The sequence below is a fragment of the Podarcis muralis genome, chromosome 2 (genome assembly GCF_964188315.1).
Source record: "Podarcis muralis chromosome 2, rPodMur119.hap1.1, whole genome shotgun sequence".
NCBI lineage: Eukaryota > Metazoa > Chordata > Lepidosauria > Squamata > Lacertidae > Podarcis > Podarcis muralis.
This window is the reverse complement of record NC_135656.1, coordinates 59,614,833-59,642,646: the sequence shown is the minus strand read 5'-3', so window position 1 is coordinate 59,642,646 and position 27,814 is coordinate 59,614,833. Positions and strand designations below refer to the sequence as shown.

At 40.7% G+C, this 27,814-nt stretch overlaps 1 protein-coding gene across 2 annotated transcripts in view; it reads right to left on the bottom strand.

Moving 5' to 3' along the window:
- The window catches only part of SPOCK1 (SPARC (osteonectin), cwcv and kazal like domains proteoglycan 1), a 405,646-nt gene that overhangs the window by 128,164 nt on the left and 249,668 nt on the right, over positions 1–27,814 (bottom strand). For both annotated transcript variants that reach the window (XM_028718100.2, XM_077924543.1), the window contains exon 5: positions 9,679–9,811. In XM_028718100.2, coding sequence (XP_028573933.2) covers positions 9,679–9,811 — 133 coding nt within the window. The remainder of the gene's footprint in view (positions 1–9,678; positions 9,812–27,814) is intronic.

The following is a 27,814-nucleotide window of genomic DNA, read 5'->3' as shown; positions in this document are numbered from 1 at the left end:
CGCCTCAGGTTAAGAATGGTTTCGGGTTAAGAACAGACCTCCGGAACGAATTAAGTCTGTAACCTGAGGTACCACTGTATGAGCATTCTACCAGTTCATTGCTTCCCAGGTCTGCTTTATGGGTGTGTTTTTTGTAAACTGGGTGATACAGTACAGTCTAGGAACAGAAGCAGCTTTACTTGGCTGTTGTGACTTTGGCAGAAAGAGATACAAATAGTTGTCTAACACTAAACTCCTACAGGTACTAAATGCATCTGCCATGCTGGGTAAGCAGTGGCGCACTCCCCCCATCCTTGTGCTGCCTTCCCAAAGGCAGGAAAACACTAACTTGGCTTTTGGAAGGAGGGGGAGGACTCTAGGACCTTGTGAGAGCCTCACGCCTCCTTCTCAAAGCCCAGCCCAGTGAGTCACTTATCTGGCTTTGAGACTGCGTCCAGTGCATGTGCACTGTTCATACAGCCCTAAATCCACCCCTGGGGCGAGCAAAGTTGCAACTACTGGAATTCCCCTCTTCTACACGCCATTAAAAATACAGGAGCACAATCTCCCTTTGATTCTGGCCATTAATGCCTATCATGGACTAAGCAGGTTCTCCATTGTTAGTGAGTCACATATGCAGACGCATAGCTTGTCCTGATAACCTGTTAAGTGAACATTCCACCTGATCTGTTTGCTTGGAGGTTATGTGACTTCTCATCCATCAATAGTTATTCCACACTTTTTAGTTCATTTCCTGTCGCTTTCTTTGCCATAAGGTTTTTTTTTAAAGTGGATTTGTTGTGCTAGAACACCAGAAACATTCTAAGCCACTTAACTGTGAAAACCTAAATGTCCGGTATGTGACTAAATCCCTCTCATAAAATAGTGACAGTGTAGAGGTGACCATTGGTGAATACAATAAAGCAAAGAGAAATTCAAATTCACTGGTTCACTAAGGCATCAACTACTGCATCGTCTCCCCTCCCAAATTTCTGGAAACACTGCTTGCCTCCAATTTTCTTGCCGAATTAGTGAGTGCTATGACAACAGTAGGCATTTTTTTGTTCCTATTTTCAAACAAGAGGCTTGATAATTGGATTAATTTGTTTACAATCATTTAATTAAATTTGCCAAACAACAATGTACATACTTGGAGGCACAATAATTATACCTATGTGTACCTTCCAATCACTGAAAGGGCTGTTAGTCACTGAGGAAGTATTTGGTAATTTAAGATTACCCTTATTTTCATTTTCTGATTAGTGAAGAACAGTCATCGTCATGTTCAGGTAATTGCTTTATTAACTAGCTTAATTACACATCCTGTAAAAGTGGCAGCTACGCAGTTATTCTGCTTAATGTGTTGCTCAGGAAAAAGTGCTAACTAATTGCTTACATATTCCTTTTAGAGGCCTGGAATATTTGCTGGCGTAATTCATTTGTGAAGAGTATGATGGAAATGCTATGAATTGGTACTTGGTGTGATGCCAGAGAACAAGATAAAGTTCTGCCTGAACATCAGTTGTATGGTTTATGATTCTTGCAACAAGCAGGGAAAGGCTTTGATCCTAAATCCAATTCCTTAAAAACAAGCTCCATTGAAGCATCAGCCCTGGGCAGGTGATAGGATACAACTTGTGTATTCGGTCCATAAAGAAGATCCACACCATGAGATTCGGAGAAGGGCCAGAAGGCACAGCCCCGCTCTCACACTCCATATGTTCACCATCACTAGTTTTAATGTCATTTGCCCAGGTCTTCGTTTCCACAAAAAATGTGTTTAAGGTCAAGCTGAGAAGTAATAAGCCGCCCAGCCTTTCCCCAGTGTCTAATTAATTTAATTATGATTTCGGTGTACTAAGAACTTGACAATTCAAAGATGTATAGGGCTATGATCCTGGGTATCTTCAAATTGACAATTAGTGCACTGTCTGTTTAGAAGTGCAAGAATATGAATTTTGAATGTGATATCAGATATAGGTGGGTAGGTTCCACTGAATGGAATAGAACTGCTGCCGACAGATGTTTATGGGTTTTTTTTTTTGTTTTGTTGTTGAGGAAAGGGGAATGTCTTCTTTAAAGAATAGCCATAAGTTTGTAAGGGTACTGGAGAAGTTGTAGCTTGGAAAGAGCTACAAAATACAAACTGCATTGTGTTACATTTCTTATCTTTTAGATTACTTTCTTTAAAGTGAACTCTACAACCACAATGTGTCATTTAACTATAAAAACGTCTTGAAATGAATTTAGTAAAGAGGCTATACCCAAGATGTACACCCAATATTGTCACAAACAAAGTCCAGGAAATGGAGATAATCCAGGAATACTTTGCAGTTCTTAATTTCCTCCTCTTCTAGAATTTAGAACCCTGCTAGCTCGTGCATCATGGGATGTGATTTGAGAATCATACAATACACAGCAGGAATGTATGCTAAATTCTCTTTCCCTGGATCTCCTGCTGTTCCAGGCAAATGCTATATTGAGTTGGCAATTCCATTTTACTGCCATTATCATTAATAGACATTGTTTCCATTCAGTGCAGAGTCTCAGTGCCTTATTATCCAAATGAACTGGAAATCCACACTGTGGTACAATATTGAGAATGGTGGCACCAGAAAGGGTGTGTGTGTGAAAAGGTAACTGAATGGAACAAACTTTGCCCCAATGTGAAATATGCCTTGTTTACTTAGCATGCTTAGAATGGCAGCCTTATTTTTAATTTCAAGTTTATGATCCAGTTACAATTTGTATGTGAAATCTGAGTGTTCTTCAAATAACCACAGGGAGCAGCCATCATTTCCGCCCCCTCTGGTGCCACCAATGGTTTGGAGGACTTGCTACTGTTATTGTGAGTAGCATATCAAAGTCCAGATTTTGGTTCGTTATATGAGACTGTAATTAACACTTGTGCCAGACTTTCAATGCGGAGAATTCTATAAAATTATCATAAATGTTCTGAAATAATAATTATTGTACAAAATAAAGTCAGTCTCTGGCATCAGAATTTTGTTTTGTTTTGCTATTATGTACTCAACCCGTGTGCTCTACAGCTTCATGACAGAAAGCATCCAAAATCCAATTTTCAGATACAAAAGCTGGATTGCCAGTGAGTGAACCGCAAGCCAAAATGTTATTACTGGTGTTAATCTGCAACAACCAACAGCAACAAAATATGGTACAAACATCGCCATCCATCATTACCAGAGAATGACGAATGGGAATGTGCTGGGATGCAGCCGTCATTATTGACAATTGGGTTACATGCAGCTGCCCAGGTACTCTGTGTTTGAACAAGGACGAACACAGTAATTCACAAATATCATTGTCCCCTCTGGCCAACAACTTTCAACAGAACTGCAAGCTGGTGAGATTCAACCTTTGCTGAAACTGGAAAGAGACTCTGTGGTGGCTTGTTGTGTGATTGCAGTTTGTGCAATAATTTTGACAGCACAGTAGGAGCCACGGGAGCGCTTGAAAACAGAAACACTGTGGCCATTTATTATAAAAGGTTGCCCTGCTGTGGACAGCCAAAGCAACCGAAGAGCTGATATTCATCTGACAGTGGCTTTGGTTATCATAAACCCACTCCGTCATGTAATGTACTGGCATTCCAGTTTAAAAGGACCACACAGTTTTATTGTCCTACGAAGAATAAGTAGTGCTTAGATTTAAAACCGAGACTGATTCCACAAAAAAATGATGTTTTGGGTATACTGGATTTTATAGCACCTTTATGGGAAATAACTGACTAGTTCAGATAGATGCAATAAATGTAATGCTGAAACCGTACCCTGGAGATGCATGATGTCCCATGGTGTCTTCCTTCTGATTTTTGTTTGTGTTAACTTTGTTTTGGATAAATCCTTTATATTTGTGGATATTCATGCATTCTGACATTATATTCCTGGGGTGTGGGGACTAACAAACAGACAACAAAGGGGATCCTGCAAATCATGTTCCAAGACACCAATTCTTAGCTCTTCTGATAAGTTTGGCCTCTGGAGGACAACTAATTTTCTCCACTCTAGATACACATGGAAGCTATACGATACGACGGTGTTATCTCTATTATGTCAGATGCATTGTGTCTTCTGTGTTACATTTCAAAACAATGATAATCCACAAATGCCACTTTTGCTGTTCTGAATTTTGTAAAGCTCATTAAGGCATTTGCTTGCTGAGGCCTAGAACATTCCCTGAAATTTTGGGCAGGCATTAGAATTTCCTGATAATTACTTACAATCATCAACGTTTTATTTGCTAGGACATTAAATCTTGACCTTTAGTTTCACAGCAGTTGCTTGAAACAATTTAGACTGCCTGGGAAATGAAACCTTGTGTGAAGTCAAACAGCTGAAATAAATGCCAAGCCCATAAAAGCTGGCACTGCTGAGAACCACGTGGGTAACATTAGAGTGTGTGTGTGGGGGGGGGAATCCTGCATTACACTTGTCAGTTTTACATTTCTCCTTAGAGAATGGCCCTGGTAAACCATTTACTCATTACAAACACAGAAATTTTCAAACAGCAAAGGGTAGAAGTTGGCTTCTATGGCGTACTAAGGTTTCCACAAAACTAAAAGGACCAAATTATGCACCCAGAAAATGGAAAATTTGTGCAATGACCAAAATGTACATACAGAGATCATTGGTTGCTAATCAAGATGTTGTGGTTGCAAGAACCCTGGCCTGCCCTATGGGGTAGGATCATGGGACAGGTCTCTGAAATTCAGAATGAAGTCCGGGACAATTCATCAAACTCTGCTGCCGCCCTGTGTCTGGGAAGAGAGCTGGAGTTTGTCTGTTGCACAGAATCTCAGACACATGAGCACACTTCAGACATCCTTTGAATGAGTTCCGTAAACACTATAGGAACATGCTCTACCTCTCTGTCACTCCTCAGATCACTCTCCATGAGTTGGAGGGTCATTTTCTGATGCAGAGAAACTGCTGTGCATATGGAGGCTCCACACACATTTAGAACACTGGAAAACTGGGTTTTAAATTGTGAGGGAATCCTCTATGAGTGTAAGCAGGCATTCTACTTCAAAAGATTGTTTCCTGCTTGGCAGGGGGTTGGACTCGATGACCCTTGTGGTCTATTCCAACTCTATGATTCTATGATTCTAAGATTTCCCTCCTACTTGAGGTGGTGGTAGATATAACATTCTCATCCCCATATATCTGCATATTTACAAAATTTATAAGTTGTACCATAGAAATGCAGTGGAATATGAGAAGAATTAGGGATCAAGACAGGCTGCAACATGTGGATGTAGGTATTATGCAAAGCCCAAGTGAGACATCAATGATTTGAGGCACTTCAGGTTGCCTAGGGGCAATTGTGAGTTCTGGATCAGATAGACTCTTGACCGGTACCGGGGTGCCAGTGAATAGTCTTGCCCTACTATTCCTTACTTGGTTCGGCTTGCCTGAACATAAACTTTTGCCTTATACTGCTGAGCTGTCACTTGGAATGGAACAGTGGTTTTTATGTAGTATCATGTTTTAAACAACGCGGCTGAAACATTGCTTTATTCAGATGGTTTTATATCATATATTTTTGTGGCAGAATGTTGTACAGTGCTTTGTGAGGGCCACACACCCTCAGAGGTGGTTTAGAAATCTCCGAACAAGCAAACCGCGAAGTCTTTTGTATGCATTATTATTTCTTATAAATTTTCTTATTCTATTCTGACTTTTAGCTCATTTTTTTGGAGAATCTAAGACTTTGTTATGATTTACTAATAAACATGTGAAAGAACTGGTTTCAAGAGAAGTGCTGCACAAAAATACTACTTATTTTGGGTGAGTGATGAAAAGTTTATATTGAAAGAAACAACAAACTGGAGTCAGAGATTTTTAATGTTACCCAAGTCAAGCTGTGAAACCTGATACATGTTTGTTTTGCATCATTTGTAACAAAGTACTATTACAAGAAAGCACTCTGACAATGGACCACTTCCTTGTAGTATAAAGGTCTAAAGAATCCTGTGTTTGGTAGCTGTGATTGACATATCCTTTGAGAAATTGCTATTCATTATAACTGTCACCTGCAGAAACTTCAACCCAAATTTTCAAGCAAACCTGCTAGAAACATGCAACAGAAGGAGGAAAAAAATAGCAATAGCAGAAGAATTCTGGACTTGATTAAAATGAAAGCCAATGAAACTATAATTGCCCAGCATATGGGAAGGCGTATAGTACACTACTGGGGGGAAATAAACAGAGTCATCCATGCCGCATTTTCCAGAAACTGGTGTCAAAATAAGTTTCCTTACAATCCTTGTGGGGACCACAAACCACTGAAATGGGAATTATAGGACATTATTCTTTAAACACATTATTAAAAGACTTAAGTCCTGTACAGATAAAAACACAGTAGAATGAATATGTGGGGAGTTGGGAGATAGCTGGGGCAACCTAATCAGATGGGTGTGGTGGGATTACTAATCACCAATCACCAAACACTAATTAATTATTAATTATTAATTATTTATTCTTGACCCCACCTTCCACATGTTTCTTCAAATAGAGCATATGTATGTACAAGGTGCATGGAAAATCTATACCCTGTGAAATCTCTACCTTGCAAGCATGCTGGGTATAATTGCACATGTACCTTGTCAAGTCTATGCACCTAATATAGGAGGTAAGGAGGAAATGATGCCAATGGGTGAGATGCTGGCCTCCTATCCACACACTGATTTTACCTAGATCTCTTTCAAAGTGGAATGAGGGGTGGAAGAGCCTGCCTTTCCCAGACAGCTATAGGCAACAGCAGGAGGCATTAGACGTCTTCATTATAACTAGCAGAATCAAAACTGAGCCAGAGAAGGTTAGTGAACTAACAATATCAATGGCTGTGGATCAAAAAAGTATTTGGATGTAGTGATAAATAATCAAAGGGGCTTCTGAAAGATCTGGGGCTCAGCCTAAATCATGCAGTAAAGGCATGATAAGCCAGTGGAACAGATTGACTGAATATACAATAAAAGGCATTTACCATGGATTTATCAAGTCAATCCCATTTTGTTTTATCTGAGCATATTCTAAGTGGCTAAGAAGAGCATGGAAGAGCAAGATAATCACAAGAGAATGGAAATGTATTTTTGAAAGAAGACTTAAAGGAATCAGTAACAGAGAATCTAGTTGGTGCATACATAAGTGCCATATGAAAGCAAGTGCTGGTTCATATGGAGCTGTCTTACTCACACCAATGGTCCATTGAGCTCAGAACAGCCTCCCCAGACAGACAGAAACTCTCATGGTTTGCTGGAAAAGACATTTTCCAGTCCTGGTACTGGACATACTTTTGGCTGGGGATATTCATTGCCAGATTACCAAATAGGTAGAGTAGGCACTGGCCTATGGGCCTATTAGGGGCTCTGCAACAATGGATCAGAATAATATTTATTTGCTCTTGAAATAAAATTACAAAAAGTATTCAGATATAATTTGCAAGCCCCCCCCCCCCCCGAGATTTCGACTGCCCAGGGGCCTCCCCAGGGTTTAATCCGGCACTGAGGATATTAGGAACTGAACCTATAAAAAGAGTGCGCTATATCACCAAGCTATGACTGCTCCCTTAAATGTAGAACACATATTCAAGTACAATAATTCATTGTTACTCTGGGATTATCTCGTTATATATGATTAAATATTCTCTAATATTTTGGAAACATTCACACATGTGCACACAGCTCACAGATGTTATTTTGCCATCTAACCTAGATGGACAGCCAAGTGCTAGCTCAGCCAATGAAACTTCCCAATATACACCTTGCCCTCTGGTGCTTGATTGAGCATATCTTGGCAAAATTAGTCTGTCTTATCACTATGGATAACTCAGCTTCTCCACAATTGTCAAATTGCCTCTTTGTCATGTTCCACAAGTTGTCATGTTCCGCATTTAATTCAAAAACTAAGGTTTTTTCCCCTAGCTCTGCTCCTCTCTGGCTCTGTGTGATGGCCTGGGAATTGGATTCAGAGGCTGAACCTGAGGAATCCCAGCCTGTAAAGGAGTCCCCGCCTCCAGGGCAGGCTGAGCCAGGGCAGGGGCTTGAATCTGAAGGGCCCTCACCTGTGCTGGATCCTCAGGAGCAGACACCAGCTGAATCCGCTCTGGCTCCGGAGGTGATCGAGTACCCATTGCCTGCAGGTGCTCCTCTCCCAGCCCCGGTAGGGGAAGGTGAGGTTGTCTCTGGGTCCAGTAACCCTCCAGCCTCTCCTGAGCTGCAGAGGCTTAGGGCAGAGAGGCGGAGGGAACTAAGTTCTCGCAGGAGGAGTGATCGCCTCCAGGCCAGGAGAGGCGAGTCACCTGTGGACCGGGGCTGCCCTATGCCTCAGAGGAGATAAAGGCCAGTCAGCCCAGTCCCAGATTGCGGGAGCAACATCGTTGGTTACCTGTTCCTGCCGGCACCCTGTCCTGCTTTCTGCCAGAGTTCCTGACCATGCCCGACTCCCTGCCTTGGACCCCGCTTCAGCCTTGGACCGGACACAGACCACGCCGCATGGTAACCACCCCCATCACTATATATTCATTCTAACCCACATTTCTTCTCACACCCTCACCTACTGCATCCGCTTGATTCTGTTACGGCATCTCCTTTACACAATTGAAGCCAAACTTCTCTATCTTGATATTGATGATAAATCCTTGGTGCATGGATCATGCAATTTTTATCACCTGGGTACTTGCTAATACAATGTAGGAGCTAAATATACATTAAAGTGAGTTAGGTCACCACAGTTACAGCCCTTTGGGGCACTTTTTATATGGTATATACTGATGCATTTTATCTTTTCTTCTTTATATTTATGTTTTCAGACTTGTTATCATAAAGTATCATATCCAAGCAAAACCTTTGTGAATAGGGTATATTATATGTCTATAGCAATGAATGTATGAATAAATGATTAATCCAACATAGTACACCGCAAAGAACAAAACATGAAAATCTTAATTCCACTTAAAAAGTGAGGTATCAACACTTGAATTAAACATGACTAAGGAGGTGATTTTTTTTTAACCAAATCAACACCTAAGGCGTTAATAATCAGGCCAATAAAAAATATCCACTGACTGCATTATCTGCTCTCAGATGTGGAAATCCTTTAGTGTTTTAGCTATGTCTTTGGTGTACTGGTTTAGAATATATATATGACCTATGCAGCACACCAAGTGAATTATATTTTCACTATAAAGTCAAATGTTACACTTCCCACCAAGGTTTTTACTCTCTAACAACCATGCATTGAGTGATATAAATGCAGTGCACATCGTTCATTTTAATGCGTTATGCTACACCATAAAGAAAAGGAAATATAGGGAAACATAAAGCCACAGATTCACATAACAGGTGTCTTCAATCAATTGTTACTGCTTTTTCTGCACACTCTAAACACAAGATCCACGTTATTTCCATTGTGCAGGAAGTTTGGCATCCAATCTGGCAATCTTACAATACCGTTAAAAAATGCTTCTAAATGTGGACCCCCTTTCACTTTCCAGTCTGGGGTGTAGAGGAACTCTCTTGAACTACTGGCACTTTCAGTTGACATGAGGAGCATCAGGGTAACAGCCTTCCTTACTCACAGTCTTACATGTTTCATTAAACGGCTTGGGTTTGAAAGCTCACATTCCTAAATGGTACTTTTGCAAATGCCCGAATTACGACAGAAGCGCTTTTGTCATTACCTTTGTTGTGTAAGTATGTCCATTGGAGCCACAAACCGCACTGGCATGCATCAGAGGGCATGGCTTGCATTTTACTAAATTAGCTGGTCCATTCCAGTGCCTCTGGGGAAGGTTTCCTTTCTTTTGCCGAAGGCTGGAAGAGAAGGTGGGGGTCTGTGTGAATGTGATAGACAACTAAGACAAGTCTCTGCCAAATCAAAGCCTGAAAACAATCTAAATTTTGTGCATGGAATCCTTTTGGATCTAATTCTGCCTAAGCACATTTCAGGGCCAGCTAAAGGGTGAATTTATAATTGTTGGCAAAGCAATATTGTTTATTTCCAATAGTTATATAACAAAATGATTACTGTTATTGGTTGTATGAGAAAAACAATAAAAGCCATAGGAGACAGAAGTAAATCATAAACATGAAAACTAGCAATAGCATAAAAACAGCATATAATAACAAAAAAGCACCACCAGCAACAACAACAACAACAATAATTTAAGGTACAGTAATAACAATGTGGATGATAGGGATATCCAGAATGTATTTTATATGTTTTAGATAAGAGATTGATGTACTGAATGGGAAAGTGAAGCTAAGATTATGCATAGGTAAAGGTAAAGGGACCCCTGACCATTAGGTCCAGTCATGGCAGACTCTGGGGTTGCGGCGGTCATCTCGCTTTATTGGCCGAGGGAGCTGGCGTACAGCTTCCAGGTCATGTGGCCAGCATGACTAAGCCACTTCTGGCAAACCAGAGCAGCACACGGAAATGCCGTTTACCTTCCCGCCGGAGTGGTACCTATTTATCTACTTGCACTTTGATGTGCTTTCGAACTGCTAGGTTGGCAGGAGCAGGGACCGAGCAATGGGAGCTCACCCCATCGCAGGGATTAAAACCACTGACCTTCTGATTGGCAAGTCCTAGGCTCTGTGGTTTAACCCACAGCGCCACCCGCGTCCGAAACAGATTATGCATAGAGAGCTACAATTTTAAGTGGAAGCATTTTTTGTCTAGCATTCTCCCTAACATGTTATTAGAGGACATGCATGCAGAAAGCACCATATTTGAATTCTGGCATCATCAGGTAGGGTGAGAAAAGACTTTTGCCTGACACCCTGGATTGCAGTTGCCAGTCAGGGCTGCTAATACTCAGCTAGGAAGACAGCCTTACAATGTAGCTTTATATGTTTTTAAACTATTTTAGGGATTCTTCTAAAATGAAAAGTAACAAGAAAACCCCATTCAGTATAACCAATGTTGACAACTAGCTTAATATTAAAGTTGGTATGTACGGAGAAGCTCAGTCAGTTGATGAGTGAGCTAGATACTATGATTTTATATTTCTGTTTCCAGTGGCCTGCTATTTAAGGAATATATTGTTAAGCTGGTTTTTTTTTTTTAATCTCATAGGAAATATTCTAAAATGGGGCAATGCACAGCTGAGGTCACTCCTATGACTTTGTCTACTACAATGTTCACATTTCCTTGTGCGTTGCAATGTGCCCATTTTTGGATTATGAACATTTTTAAAGCTATTGAAAAGCCTGCAATGTGGATATGCTCTGGATATCTGAAACTTCAAAAATGAATGGCTATCTTGACTGTGTCATTGATGTTCTCACTTCTTCTCTTCAGTACTTTAACTGTTATATTATGGGGTTTCAGATCTAGGGTCTTTTTTAACTTGTCGGATTTTAGATTCTATATTGTGATATTGAAAGCCGCTGCTACCCCTGAATCACCATGAGAACTATGGCCTCCTTTTTCATACAGGAGTGAATAACACCATGGATAAAATAAAATTTGACACTTGGCAGTCCAATGTCCACTGACATTGTGCCCACCCTCCGATCTGTTGCAGTTGCACAATACTAAGATTCCTCTGTTTTAGTAGTTTTGTACATTTGCTATTTTACAGTCCATCAAATTATCACGGTCAACTAAATAAAATTGTATCCCTTCTTAGCATACAAGCATATCCACAATGTCTTGGTGCCAAGCAGAATTTAGCATTACACAGGATTTGAAACCATTGTTCTGAAGCTGGCTACCAATCCTGCCCAAGAGAAATAAGAAAAATCAACCACTGCATGATTTATGGAATTAAATTTAAAGGGCATTCAATGAACAAAGTGCCATATAAATGTCTGTTTAAAAATATTATATTTATATCTAAAAATTAAATATAAACACCTAAAAAATAGGACTGGCATTCCTGATAGAAGCCTTTTAAATAATTGTCAAGGGTAACGCCAACTCTGTTTTTAAGATTCATTTATATTTTGCATAGTTGTGCTAGTTAAGTATTATTAAGGTTACTAAATGTTATATTGTTTTAGGTTGTGCTTTTCTATGATCGCTTTCAGTATATCTGGTCTACAAATCATAACATCAAATACAGTACATACAGTTATCAAGACAATACATGCATGCATGCACCTTTTAACATGAGAGTATAAGAAAATCCATGAATAATCAGAAAGAGTTATAAATAGAGATAATGTCTATTGTCAATTTGGTGCCTGCTATAGTCATTCCTTCTAAAAGCTTTAGCTCAGATTGGTATCTTTGTATAAAAGTTACAGTATAGGAGGACATGAGCTATTGTTTCAATTGAGCTGTTTTTGCAAGGGACAAACTGTCAAGTGCCAAGGCAAGCCTGGCAAATTGACCCTAAATGCTGATAGCAAAGCACTGAACCAGCACATGGAAATGCTCTTCTGTTACCTAGGGATATTCAAAATTGCTAAATACCTAGCAAATCAATTATCTCTTTTAGGTTCTAAAGGACAGTGGTGAAAAAAACCCACCCCCAATATGTCAGACTTGACAAATTTTGCAAGTTAGAAGCCTCTTTAATGTAGCTGGTTGCTTTTTCTAACCCAAGTGACAGAAGATGGTGTTGACTTTGTCGCTGAATCCAGGAGCAAGTTGAGCTATCAAGAAAAAAGCCAGTCATAATCTGTTGAGGACGAATATAGAAAAAGCCTATACTGCTGGGGCACCAAAGATCTCAAAAAAATAGTTTGTGTCCTCTCCTCTTTTGTGATTGATTGATTGATTGATTGATTCCTAATATGCACACCTGGATTATGTACATAGTTTTGGTAATTCCTTCATTTTGGGGGCACCTTCAAACTAAAAGTATATGCTCACCATCCTTTGCACAGCAGAACCTCAGCAACGCCACTGGAATAGTCCATGCACTCAATGCAATATTTTGAATTCAAAGTGACCAGGACAGAGTGGACTGAAAAGTAATTCTCAAGTATTTTCAATTACTAACTTGTTTTACGACACGCCCATTCAGGGTCCATTTGTATGTCTCATACCCTTTCGTAAAAAATCAGCCCTTTGTTTTTGTGTTAAAAAATAGAAATAATGAACCTGAATCCTACTTAAGAGTAAGCCCTGGCTAACATTACACCTAATCAAGGGTAAGGATAGGAGGGCATATGGAGGGAATATGCTCTAGTAAGGACAGAGGGCCTCCCAAGGTCTAATGGCCCACCCCTTTAACCATGATTGAGGGACTGTAAATATCATGTGTGAAGTAGCTCCATGTGTTATTGGCTTTCTAGATTTCATAACAATATATAAATTCTACCTCAAGCATCTGGAAGAAATAGTAATCCCACTGCTTTGCCCTAATATGAAAGCACATCAGAGCAGTTTAGCCGAGACAAGGAAAACATTTTAAAACATCACCGAATGCCTTTATCATGGTTTAGAAAACACATATGGATGCTCTTTAAAGCAATTTTGCCTCAGTTTGCAATTTGCTGCACAATTCAAACTCTCTTGTAATATCACACTCAGCTGCTAAAATAATAAAAATGCTATTCTTTCATTTCAGTTAAAGCTTTCTTCTGCTTGAGCCTTTGTCACAGTGATAAATAGCACTATTAGGAAGCTTGCATCTACAGAAGCAACCCCATCACGATATCATAAAATAAAAAAGCCAACCAAAAAGAGAGAGAGACAGAGAAGCCTGCAATCAAAGCCTTGGTATCAAAAACCAGTTCTGTCAGTATATAGCAGTGTTAATCTTCTAGAATGCGTTCACTTTCCTTAACAAACTAACTCCTCATTAATTAAGATAGGTGAATAGTAAAATACTCTGGATTGAACCAAAAAGGGTGAGGTATACATATTAAAATTTCTGCAAATGATTTGTGAAATCGGGTGGGTCCAAATTCATAAAGCTCACAGTGATGCTACCCAAATATTACAATATGTCTACATCTTTGCACGAAAGAATGCTTGCAAAAAATTAAGTATCTTAAAAACCATGCCATATAATCATAGCTAGGAGGCAAAAGCACAAGAAGCTGTGACTACCAGGGACCTGAGATCACAGGAGCAGGAGCATTAGGGGGAAGAAAAGTTTGCAAGCCATATGTGCAACCCACACACAGTCCCCTTGTGTAACTTGCACATATGTTTTTCTGTACAGAATCTTGCAAGAAGAAATCAACAACTCCATCTTATGGGTTGGTTAAAAAAAATAAATTTTAGTTGCTGTGGTTGCAGATTATTAAGTTGCCAATTAACTTGAACATTTCAAAAGGTGGCATTCAAGTTCATCTTCTATTCTAATGAAATGCCCTGGTTAGATGGCTACTGAGCAGTGTCATGCTTTGCATGGTTTTTTGGTTTTTTTTAAAGCAACATGTTTGTTGCTATTTGGTTGAACACATGCTGTGAAAGTGCTAACTTCCAAACATAGTCTAAGGCTTCTTTCAGACTATACTCTTTTGTAGATGATATTCAGTACTCTGCCAGCAAATTTCAGTTGTGCAATTAAAGCAAATTTGGCCCTCTTGCATACAACAACATTTCTGTGGTAAGAAAAGTGACAGGAAAATGAACTGGAAAGTGTGGGATGACAGCAATGTCATATTACCTCTAAGTAACCAAAGAGGAATGAATGCTCAATGAGCAACTTGTCTGGAAGAGCCCTAAAACTAGAAACCAGTTGAAAGAGGCATTTAGTCCCTGAGGTGTTCAACATTGCTTTTGTTTCAAAAAGTCCAACCATGAGGGGTCATAACCTTCTACTTGTTCCTTCAAGCTGATGATCGATTGAGTCCTACTACGCCACATCCATCTCTTTCCCATCTACTCAACAACTGCAATTAGTTAATATTGTCTGCTTCTTCATTCATGTGTTCCACTTAATCCATCAATGTGATTGCTAATGCGGCTCCGTAGATGCCAAAGAATAATCAAGGATGGATATTATTATGGCATGCTCTATAGTTGAAAATGCGAGGGAAATGTTGCTGAATGAGGACTGGCTATGGAAGAGGAAAAATAAGAGTGCCAACTTCCCGAGGGGAACAATTTGCATAGCAGGTGCTAGTTTTATGACGTGAGTCTGAATTGATCATCTAAAAATATATCGTTGTTTTAACTTTTATATCACATAGAAGCCTGCCAAATGCTCTAACAGCCTGGATTGCATTCCCTATTGGGCTTTTAGACCAAAAGACCAACACACAACATAAGTTGGGCTTAGGTTATGTTAAGATATAGCAAATGCAAATGTGAGGTATTAATTTCCACACTCAACCCACTAGTCATTTTACCCAGAACTTCTCAGCAGAAATACTGCACAGCCCTCTTCCACAAGTTCATAAAATATTCAATATACAAATCAGATCATTTTGAAGTGAAAAGGTAAAAAACCACCACCACCAAATCTATACTTAGTACTTGGTGGCAGAAAAACAGCTCTCAACCCTAAAAACCTTCAGATTTAAAATAAAGTATAAAATATGGTTATCAGCTAAACTGGCTTTTCTCAAGATTTCACTTTCTTCTAGCTGTTAGAAATGGTCTGATAAGCAACTTCAATTTATTAATAACAGGGTTTTAAAAGAAAAAAATACATTGCAAATCTTTTAAGTGGCTTCTATTATGAACGTTTTGTCTTTTCAGCTTGACAGAGACGTGTGTTCGTTTTAACTTTATCTCTCTGTCTTGCTCAGTTCCAGAAGCGTATGTGCTTTGAGTCAAAAGTATGACCTGCCAGCATTCAGAACCCAGACAGAAAAAAATATTTTTTATTATCTTATTTCTGCCTGCCTGGGGATGTTATCACCTATGCAGCATTCATATTATCTCACAGGTTTAAAAAGACTAGATTTTAAACACCCATAGAAGGGTTCTTGCTGTACGTCTCTCTAAAGAGATAGTGTTCAAGTTATGGCTGTTCTTGGTAGTAAATAGAATTCATGTAGGATTGCTGGAAAATGTTAATGCCTGTAACAATGTTAATGCCTGTAACATTTTCATACCTATAATAATTTACTATGTGGACATGAAACAGAGAGACACATTGTGCAAAAATGTATGTTTTAAAATGATTTATTGGACCAAGACCTAATTAGCTGTAGTTCAGAAAGTGTAACTAGGGTTGTCAGTTACAACCTGGAAATTGTTGCTATATCTTTACATTTATTGATTGAGAGACTCAACAACTAGGTCTTCTGCTGCCCATTTCCCCAGAGTTCTTTTGTCTTTCCTCCTTTCCCACCTGCACAGCTGGATTTCCTATTATGTCAAACTGTGGTGGGGGAGTGGTTAATGGATCTTGGAAGAAAGTATGTGAGAAAAGCCTGTGCTGCTGAATCGTAGGCTTTTTTGCAACCCCAAAGCAAACGACAACAAAAAGAAGCCAGCTAGCAGCATGCCAAAAATAGGAGGAAATAATGGCTATGTGAGTGTAAGGAGAAACAAGCAAAGGTTAGTTAGGGAAATACCAATTGATAAGTGCAATTACTCACGCTGAACAATTTACTTCTCACCCACTTTTAAAACACTTAAGAGGCATCTTTTACTTCTTGGTGACTATGGGATGTAGGGTTGGGCCCCAAGTTACCTCAGTGAGCATATTACAGCAAACAGGGGCAAATGAACCCAACATTTACCCCAAGTCTTCCCATTGTCACATATTGCATTGCCCTGCCCCAGTTCTCCAGTTTGTTGGCTACTGCTGACGAGAGGCTGGTAAATTAATGTTGAGATGATGTAATAACACTGAAATGCAACAGTGAAGAACATGGCATTGGCCAGCCATTTATGGCTACAGCTCAAGATCTGCTATAACATGCAATTTGGCAGGGAAGGGATGAGGATTTTAACTTAGGTTTCTCCCACCCAAAACTTCTCCATATTAGTTTCACACTCATTGCAAGGATGTACCCATGGCATTGCAGATTGATAAAAACAATGTAAACATTTAGAGTCAGCATGCAGTGGTTATGGCTGTGAAAACCTAATTAAGAAGCAAGCATGCTTTTCTTATCTCTTCTTCGTTTTGTGTTCTCTGGGATCAACTTAGCAACATTTTATGGGGAGTCTAGAAGGATCAGCCCCAATGCTCTAGAAGTATCCTCCAAAAGAGATTCATTTAGTCTCCTCCCTGCTAGGTTTTTTTTTTTTTGGGGCAGTTGAAGGCTGTCCCTTTTCAGAGGACCTTTCATCTTTAACACTATTTACTTTCAGGGTAGTTGTGCTTATTTTAGTGGCCGTTTACTGGGACTGTTGCTTTCACTGATTTATTGATGTAATTTGTTTTGGTTTACTGAATGTTGTTTTTATTGTTTTCCCCCTCTATGAATTTTCATGACTGGTGCTGTAAAACAAAGATTTAAATAAATATGTGCCACTCCAGCAGGTGTGAAGCATGGTTCCTTTCCTGCTTGAACTGCATCCCATGGCTTTTGTCGATCCTAGAAGCTTCTTCACTGTTTTGCTTCAGCAGCACAAGCCATTGGTTCAGTAGCCTTGTGCAGACAACCTATCCAGAGAAAATAACTAAAGGGTCAGGGTTGTGCCACCAGTACTACTCATCCCAGTTCCTTGACATATGATGAGCGGGCATTCCACAGGGTGGGCCCCACTACCAAGAAGGCCCTCTGCCTGGTTCCCTGTAACTTCACTTCTCGCTGTGAGGGAACCACCAGAAGGCCCTTGGAGATGGACCTCAGTGTCTGGGTTGAACGATGGGGGTGGAGACACTTCTTCAGGTATACTGGGCCAAGGCTGCTCCTTCCATGGGAGCTTCAAGCCACAATGGATACGACTAGTTTGGTCTTCCCTTTGCCATGATGTTCTTCCTGAAATACAAGGATGTGGTCTGTCTGTGGTCCTATGTCACCAATCTGTTGGCAGGGGGCAGAGTGTGCCTCCTTTCACCTCTGCAATACAGTTGCAGGTAACTGGTAGGAGCGCTCTCTTACTCTCTCTCTTTCACACACATAACATTATACAACCAAATAAAGCTTTGGCCTTTTTCTTTTTAAAACAGCATAGCATTGTTGTCTACCCCATCACTGGCAAGCCAGTAGTAGTGCATTCTGATGACGCCTTCTCATTCATATGCCAGAACCTGACAGCTTTGTTATGCTACATGCTAATTCTTCAATTTATTATGGGTGCACCTCCATTGTAATTTTTGATTTATCACAATATAATCAAAACAATAAAAACCTGACTTCAGTCTATCTGAAATAATTTGGTGTATTTTCACTGATAGTTTAATTAGTTCTGTCTCTACATAGGTTCTCGTCACACCCCAGCTGAAACCTCATGCTATTTCCCATTCACACTCATATGAGAGGCATTTTCAGGAGTAGCCTTTAATAGGAGATGAATCTTAGTGCTAATAACATTTTTCTGCTCCTCTGGCCCTCTTGTCATTTAGAAATACAGTTTTAAGAGTCATTTTGAGTGGTTTGAGTGGTTCACTAGAATCATAGAATCATAGAGTTGGAATAGACCACAAGGGCCATCGAGTCCAACCCCCTGCCAAGCAGGAAACACCATCAGAGCACTCCTGACATATGGTTGTCAAGCCTCTGCTTAAAGACCTCCAAAGAAGGAGACTCCACCACACTCCTTGGCAGCAAATTCCACTGTCGAACACTAAATTTGAAGATCTGCCCCTGCAGTTTACAGAGAATAAAGAAACAATGCAAAGGGCTTGTGACTTGGGATGCCCTCTTCACAGCTGCCTCAAAAGCGAACATTAGTTCTTGAAAGAAAAATTAAGGCATATCCTGATACCTTCATCCTCTCTCAATGAAGGTAGAATTTTACTAGTCCTTGGGCAACTAATAAAGACCAGGCGCTATGCTGTAATTTGGCCAGGGTGGGGGAAGCAGTCTCAATGTGCCCAGTTGGCTTGCCACAGTCAGGTGCCCTGCAAGAGAGGGGCTACAATTCTGTGATAACTCAGATGTCTGGCAAAGATATGGATATTGAAGATGCTGAGGACGAGGAAGGCTGTGTATGGGATTTACTCTTAGAAGGCACCTCTCTAAAGGGATCTTTTATCTCCCTATCCAACTGAGAGATAAAGCACTCTGTCTGCTACTTAGAGATCACTCTAAAATGTTATCTCCCAATCAGATCTGGAGATAAAGCTGTGGGACCACTTCCTGTGGTTTGGCAGGCCAGATCCAGCTGAGTTTACATTACGCAACAAGAATGCCCTTAGTAACATACAACAGTTTGTGTTTCCAAAGTAAAAACACACTTACATTTTTTGATTCTGACAGTTAAACCACTCTTTCTGAAGTCAATTAGGTAAACTTTAGCCAACAAAGCCTCTCCTCTTCCCCGAGGGGAGAGGTTGTGAGCGGGTCTCGCTTCCCACGCTTCGCAGTGGGCGTGGATGGCCCACTGCATCACAGAGAGTCCCTGGCCTGTGTCAGGCCCACAGCCAGCCAATACGGCTGGCTGGGGGGGGGGCATGGTTTGCCGCTCTTAAACGAGCGCGGGACTGTGGCTCAGCCTATTTGTTTCCTGCACACATGGATCTCCCTCCCTCTGTTCTCGTGCATTCCACACCTGACCTTGCTATGGGACCTCGGTTGGTCGCCTGTTGAAGGGGCCTGGTAGGATCCCCCCCCCCACTTGGCAGATTGGCAACAGCCATTTGGTTTTTTGCCTACCTCGTAGCAAATTGTCACAACTTTGTAAGGTTAGGTGGTTAGGCATTGGAAAATGCATTGTGTGTTGGAGGGGAGGCTGTGGCCATCACCTACCCCTCCCCTTTATGGGTGCTCTGTTAAAGGAATCTGTTGGTCATGGTTCCTGTCTGATGCCCAGGTGGTGGCTAGGGCCATGGCACGACCCTCCGGTGACTCTAGGGGAAAGCTTCCAGTTGATTTGCATCAACAGGCTCCCCCTACAGGTTGTTAACTCTTGTGTGACTCCCTGCAGAGTGGGCAGGAGTCAAATGTAGTCTGTTCAGATTCAGTGCCTAAGCCAATACTACTCACATTCTGTAACCAATAAAGTTGTGGCCATTTTTAGCCCATTAACCTAAAATACTGGTGTCCATGTGTCCTATTTCATCATAAAGTGGGGGACGGGGCCTCGACTCACAAGTCAAAGTATGTTAGACGCAGTTTACTTCATTGTGGTTGACTCTAATTGTGTTAATATAGTTTTCTGAAATGATGGGATCTATTTTCTGACAGATCGTGAAGCTGAGGCTCCAGTACTTTGGCCACCTCATGAGAAGAGAAGACTCCCTGGAGAAGACACTGATGCTGGGAAAGATGGAGGGCACAAGGAGAAGGGGGCGACAGAGGACGAGATGGTTGGATAGTGTTTTTGAGGTTACCAGCATGAGTTTGACCAAACTGCGGAGGTAGTGGAGGACAGAGGTGCCTGGCGTGCTCTGGTCCATGGGGTCACGAAGAGTCGGACACGACTAAACGACTAAACAACAACAACATTTCTGATGGGAAGAGTATGGAAGGTACACCATACCAGCTGCTGAACCGAATAAGTGAATACTCTTCTTTATGGAGCAAGAATAAAAATATTTTTGGGGGGGAGGGATGCTTTTCAAGAGTATAACCCCTAACAGCAATTCAAAATCCCAAACAAACAAATTAAAACCTCGACTGAAATGTCGGCTACAGTTAAATTGACACTGCAAATCTCTTCTCAATGGAAGGGCAAATACACACTGTGACTCTACTTTGGTATGCCAATCATCCCGCTTATGAATAAATGTGTTGAAACATCTTGGGCCAAGGCAAATGAAGTTCTATTTTGCTGAAAAACTTAACAGCCTGTAATCCTTGCTTTAAGATCCACAGTTGAAAGAATCTACTGTAATTCCGCAGCAGGCTCAGCAGTGAATAGTGAAGGAAAGCATTTTCTATTCAGTGGGGAAATGTTTGCAATATGCAGGGGGGGGGGGAAGAGGTGGGGAAGTTTCAAGAGCAACTAGAAACATACGAACCTTTATCTCCATGCAATTTATTTTCAAATTCATGAATATTTTGATGGGGTGCTATACCTTTACCACCTTCCTACTAATCAACAAAGAATATAATAAGGTATAGCAGTTAAGAACTAAGGCAGTGCCTGAGATTTCTGCTGTGGGTGTTTTCACCCAGCTGGAAATGGGATAAAGGACTCTGAGGTGCCTAGTATCTCTGAAAGAGGATATAGTGTTGAACAGGTATACTGCATGCAGATCACAATCACACCCCATGTTTTCAAAGAGGAAATACCATGTGACAATAAGCTGGCTGCAAAAAGGAGGGAATGAGAAGAAAGGAGATCTATACATATCATGGGGCCTCCCAGGTATGCAGATATATTTTATCCACAAAATGTGCAGAGGCCTGTGAGTACTAATGGCAGAGAAAAGTTGGCAGACAGATCTTAGCTTGGCAGCTCAGCAGGTAATCATGGAAGGAAGTGGTTCTACCAAAGTGTAAGAGGGAATTGATCACAGAGAAAGCATGCATTTAAGCAGACACGCTCAAAGCCTAGAGTTAAAGGGCTGCAGCTCAGTGGTATAACATGTGCTTACTATGCAAAAGGTCTCAGGTTCACCCCCAGGAACATACAGTAGAGCTAGGAAAGAATCTTGCCTCAATCCCTGGAAAGCCAATGGCTTGACATGGTACAAGGCAGTTCCCATTGCATCTATCTTCTATATCCTCCCCCACCAGAGCTGGCCCACCCACGAAGTGGGGAGAAGCAGTTGCCTCAGGTGGCAAAAGTGCAAGAGGTGGTACCCAGCCCTTTCCACCACTTCCAGTGCTGCTAGAACAGCTGTCCTCACACAGAGTTTAGCAAGAGGGAGGCACTCCAGCATGTGGCCTTGCCACTCATTTTCTCCACCTCTGGGGTGGAGAAGATGAGCAGCAAAGTCTTGCCGAATGCCCCCCTCTTGGCAAGTTCAGCAAGAGGGGGGCATTCCAGCAGTAGTAGAAGTGGTGGGGCAGGCAGGGCAGGGTGGCAGGTGAGGTGGTGTGTGGTAGTGGGTGGTGGGCAAGGGGGAGCACATTCCCATTATACCTCAGGTGGTCATACGGGGTGGTCCACCCCTGCTTACCACACTCCTAGGACCCAAGCTGCTGAAACACTACTCCCTTTGCAGTTTAAAGGAGTAAGGGAACTGTTTTAACAGCTTGCTTTGCCCCAGCAAAGACAGTACTTCTAGTTTCTTTCTCCCGTCTGTTCTATCCATGAAGCTTTCTAACCTGTCTTTTATTTATTTACAAAAAAACCTAAGGAGAAGTCATTTCACACTGGAGAAATTTCAAATGAGTTCAGCAATCACAAATGAAATGGTGATTGACAGATTACATGACTCCACATTCAAGATGATGGGGCATTTTCATGTATGTTGACTTAATCATCAAGCCAGACGTGATGGCAACATTCACAGAATTTATTCACATTATCTGCTCAATTCATGCACAAACAGTCAAGCAGATAATTATTTTTATGTCCAGATTTCTGTGCAGCTGCTGGAGCTGGACCTTCTTCTACCTCGTCTGAACTCCCAGTGAACTCCCAGTTGCAAATGATCTCAGCCTATTGAATGGGCAGGGGCCAAGTGGGTATGGGTTCCTTTCTCTTCCACAGTGCACATCATTTGACCAGACATATGGTGTTCTAGGAGCCCTTTGGACTTCCATATCCCTCATCCTTAGCATGGCAACCCAGGAGGTAAATGGGTAAGGAAAATTAGATAGCTGACTATCTATTTCAGTTCCAGATCTACCCCAAAATACTGAAATAAACATTACTCCTGACACCTACTCAGTTAAAAAGCAGGATTATTGCAAGAGAGATCCAACTGGGGTAAGAACATGAGAAGAGCATGCCTGCTTAGGCCAATGGTCTATTTACTCCAGAAACCTGTTCTAACAGTCACCAACTGGATGCATGTGGGAAACTCACAAGGAGGATTTGACCACAAGAGCACTTCCCCCAAGATTTCCAGCTAAGCAGGTAGCAGAAAAAATTATAAAATAAAACCATGCTCTTAATATGCAATTTTCTGTTCTTTGATATGTTCTTTCATTTTGTCTAACAAGGGAAGAAACTGACTGTGCTTCAGCTTAGGTCCAGACTAAGATTTCGTTCAAGAAAAGATGAAGAAAACATCTTTAAAATTCCAGACCAACACTTCAGACAATCTATTCTGTATGATGTTTATAATTTATTCAGTAGCAGGCTTGAAATCTGCCCACAAGTAGAGACTTGCAGTTTTTTTTACATAGAATGCCTTTATATGGAATATGGAATGAACAAACAAACAAAACCAAGTGCATGTGTTCTAGAAAACAGCTTATCATGTAACACGAGCCTATTAAGCTTTAACAAGCAAAATAATTTCATCCTCAACATAATGACTCTGATACAGAAGAGCTGAGCCATTATACTATAATTTTAAATGACAAACAATATCCACAGACAACCTTTCCACTTTCTTTATTATGCTGCTGGTGATTCAAAATAGCCAAATCAGTAATTGAAGCAGCAATTAAGGGGGTTAAAATTGTAATTACATTGGCTTTTTTTAAAAGAATTCAATCTGCCTTAAAAAGGAACACTTAAATATTAAGTGAGTCTAATTCTAATATGTGTAAACAAAGCCTTTTTTAGTGTTCTGAGATGTAATAGTAGTAGTTACATATTGACCTTTAAAACGTAACAAGTGATTAACGTGGAATCAAAGTGAACAAACTGCAAAGCTATTTTGACTTTGGGATTACTGTGGAAGACAAGTAAATCTATTTCTAAAAATGGTTATTAAGATTTCTTTTTAAAAGATTTCTTTTTAAAAAAGGGATTCAGACTACAGACAGTGCATTTAGCATTGGCATTCAACTTTGTGAATTAAGTAGCTTATGAATTACTCCGGTTTGGCCAGAGGGTTGCACCAGTTGGTGACACCTCTGCAATCAGCTTCTTTTGTTCCAAGAGACAGACGTGAACCTGGTTTGGTCTCTCTGGCCTTCAGCAAAGTGAAATGTTGAAGGACGGGCTATTGCTCTATTCCTAAACTTAAAATGATGGGGAATTTAAAGAATATCAAAAAGGGGGGGGGGGGGGGAACCCCCGCGGAACAATGTACTGTAGTTGGCCAAAACTTTAAGTATGCAGGAAACCAGAGTAGCAAAACCAGTTCAACAATCAAAACTATTTTATAGCCACAATTCTGAAAAAATGTACCAATGCTGGAAAAGTCTAAATATATAAATAATGTCCTATGTTGATTCCACACCTGTTCCAATATTTTATCCAAGCTAAAATCAATGAAAATAATATTGACACATGTGACCTATTGATGCATGCTTACTCAAAGTACAGTGGTACCTTGGGTTTACATACGCTTCAGGTTACAGACTCCGCTAACCCAGAAATAGTGCTTCAGGTTAAGAACTTTGTTTCAGGATGAGAACAGAAATCATGCTCCGGTGGCACAGCAGCAGCAGGAGGCCCCATTAGCTAAATTGGTGCTTCAGGTTAAGAACAATTTCAGGTTAAGTACGAAGCTCCGGAACGAATTAAGTACTTAACCAGAGGTACCACTGTACAAACAATGGGAATATAAGTGGTAAAGAGTTTCAAAGAGCACACATGCAGTGCCACAACATTTGCACTCACTGCCAATTGAGCCCAATTCAATGTTTTATAGTTAGTGCTGTATTGAAACATCTTGTCCAGTTTCTCCATCATCAACATCATCATCAATTCCCCTGCGGAAGAGACTTCAAATTTTCTCCCTCTGTCTCGGGATGATTTCAAATTTCCTTTGAATTTCTTCAGAATTTTGGTGGGTACAGGGTTGAGCTGACTTTTATTGTTGCAAAGTGGCCATGGGCAATGTTTAATGTTTCCATTAAACATTACCCCACCATTCTGCAGCCTCCCCAGGTGCCCAATATCCCTGAATGGAAAAAGCTTCATGGGAGGGGTTACCTCATGGCATCTTTCCCTGGGCTTTAACTGAAGCATGGGATGCTGGATACCAATTGATCTTGTATGCCGATTGATTTTCTTTTAACCTCTATAAACTATCTTCCCACACTGATTTCTAGTAAGAAAAGGCTTCACTTAAAAGTAAAATGGCTTTATTTAAAAAATAATAAAGAACAACTGTTAGGAACACAGTTGGCAGCCTTCCTGCTTTCCTGTGCTTATGTGAAAACCCAGCTGAGGATTTCCTGGGATTTCCTCAGGAAATGCAAGCACCCAAGAAGGCTACCGCGTGGAGGTTTATAGAACGAAAGAAAGGTCATTAGTCACAAACACTCCATGACAACCTTGAATGTAAGGTAAATAGAACAAAATTCTGCATTCCACTCAGTGTGTGTGTGTGTGTGTGTGTGTGTGTGTATACACACATAGAATTATCAATTCAAATGCAATTCCTTGTCTCATTTGATTGAGGAAAAGCACAAAGCAGGGCAAATTTAGTGGCATAACACTACTTTTAGTCTATAAAATGCTGTACAGTATTACACGGCTTAGGACTCAGTTACTTATGAGGCAGCTTCTCCCTGTATCAACCACCCCATAACTTGATGATAAGGCCTTGATGGCAGTGCCATCTGTGAGAGACGCTTGATGAGCTATAACTCAACACAGGGCCTTCTTAGTTATAGCACCCCAGTTTTGGAACATATCTGCCAGGGACATTTGGTTGGTATAAACCCGGCTTAGCTCTAGATAGAAACTGAAAAGGTGGGTCTTTTGACATGCTTTTGATACAGTACATGCCTGGGCCACAGACTGCTGGTCAAGGAAAGTTTATTTCAACTCCTTTTAATATTTAATAATTTTGTGTTCCTTGTTTGTAGACCCCAGGGCAGGTTACAACAAAGGGCAGGGTTTGATAAAAAAAGAAAATGAATGTCTTCTCAGAAGTAAGTCCTATTGAGTTCAGTGGGACTTACTCCCATGCAAGTGTGGACAGGATGGCACCCTTTGTGTATAAAAGCAAATGAGAGAATTGTAAAAAAATAAATAAAAATTGAGCAAAACTGCCACTAAATATTTACTTCTACTAAAATATTTTGAGAGTCAAAGTAGAATTCAAATATTTCACTGCCAGTGAAATGATTCATAGTTAAAAAAACAGCAATGTTTTTTGTTTGTTTGTTTAACGTGTCTGCTCCTTGTGCACACAGTGTTCTTCTCTCCTGGAAAGGAACTTATTATCATAACAGGAGAACCACTAGTCCCTGGCCTCTTTTTGCCTTTACCTTGTGTAAGAGGTTTCTTGCGATTTCAACAGAGGAAATGATAGATTCTGAATTTGCTCGGATAAATGTCAAAGCTATGTTCTCGTCTTACATCACTGTTCTGCACATTTACTGATGCAGTGGGGGGTAAGGCACATTCTAATAGTCTTCTAAATTTTTAAATAAATGCAGCATAGATCCACAGCTGCTGTAAGAGCCCTCTGCACAGATATCATTTCATGAGGAAAAAATAATCTCCACCTGTATTCTGTTTGTGAGCAATAAAGCATGATTTTGAATGAAACATAAACCCTTCATTTAACACTGTAAAGTGAATGGCACAAATTAGTCATTTCCCACCTGGATTATATACATTTGCAAAGAATAATAACAAAAATGGGAGGATTTGTCTTGCTGTTTCACCATCAGCATAGAAGATTTGAATGGTATTTCTGTGATTTGAATGAAATTAATGATTTTGCCATTTTACACGCTTTCAGGCAAGTGATTGCTTTTACTCCCTTGGTTTTCTCTCAGAAACATCTGAAATAATAAACTGCAGGCCTGTTGGCTTGCTGTTGAGTATACACAATGACTGAGAACAGCCTTGACAAGAGAAGACCCCTGATTATCGCTCTGGTTGTTCTGTTTGTGCCTCAATAGATGGTCCAAATCCACTTCTACTGAAAGCTCTTAAATAGCAGTGAAATCACACCTGTTTGTCTAATAGGGCTATAACAGTATTTAACACAGGCATTCTCTCAACAGGTAAGGTTATGTAAAGGCCAGACTCAGCTATGAGACTTGTAGGAGTGAAGAACAGCAGGGGGGGAAATGCATTTTAGATGACTTCTGAAGTGAGGGAAGGAAGAGAGTTGTGCCCTTGTCTAGTGTATCCCTAAAGACCTAAGGCATGGGTGCAGAACCTTTTCAGTTTCTGAGCTCCTCCACCCCAGTGGGCTACTTGGAGAGCTGAGCATTTCAGAAGCCATGTGCCCACATAATGATTACTTAGAGAAGACACTTCTAAATGGGACTTTACTCATGCTTCCTACTTCATAGGTGATAGAGCATCAGGCACAGCTGCTAAAGCACATTTAAAATCTAGATATACAGTGGTACCTCGGGTTAAGTACTTAATTCGTTCCGGAGGTCCGTTCTTAACCTGAAATTGTTCTTAACCTGAAGCACCACTTTAGCTAATGGGGCCTCCCGCTGCCGTTGTGCCGCGGGAGCACAATTTCTGTTCTCATCCTGAAGCAAAGTTCTTAACCCGAGGTACTATTTCTGGGTTAGTGGAGTCTGTAACCTGAAGCGTCTGTAACCTGAAGCATATGTAACCCGAGGTACCACTGTAATTCAGTCCAACAGAGCTATGCTAAGGTTAGATTATAAAAAAAAGGCTTTTGGTTCTTGCAAAGTGTAAGTAAGAAAAAATTAACAGGGTTGTGCAAATAGAACCAAATTGCCATGCTTTTTATTTATGTTTAGTTATTTATTAAATTTATATACGCTTTGAATTAAGCACTGCTTTGGGCATTCCTTGAGGAAGGGTGATCGTTTCCTCCCTACTGCTGTCAATGAGCACTTCCAGCCCCACGGGGACCATTCCATCTCATT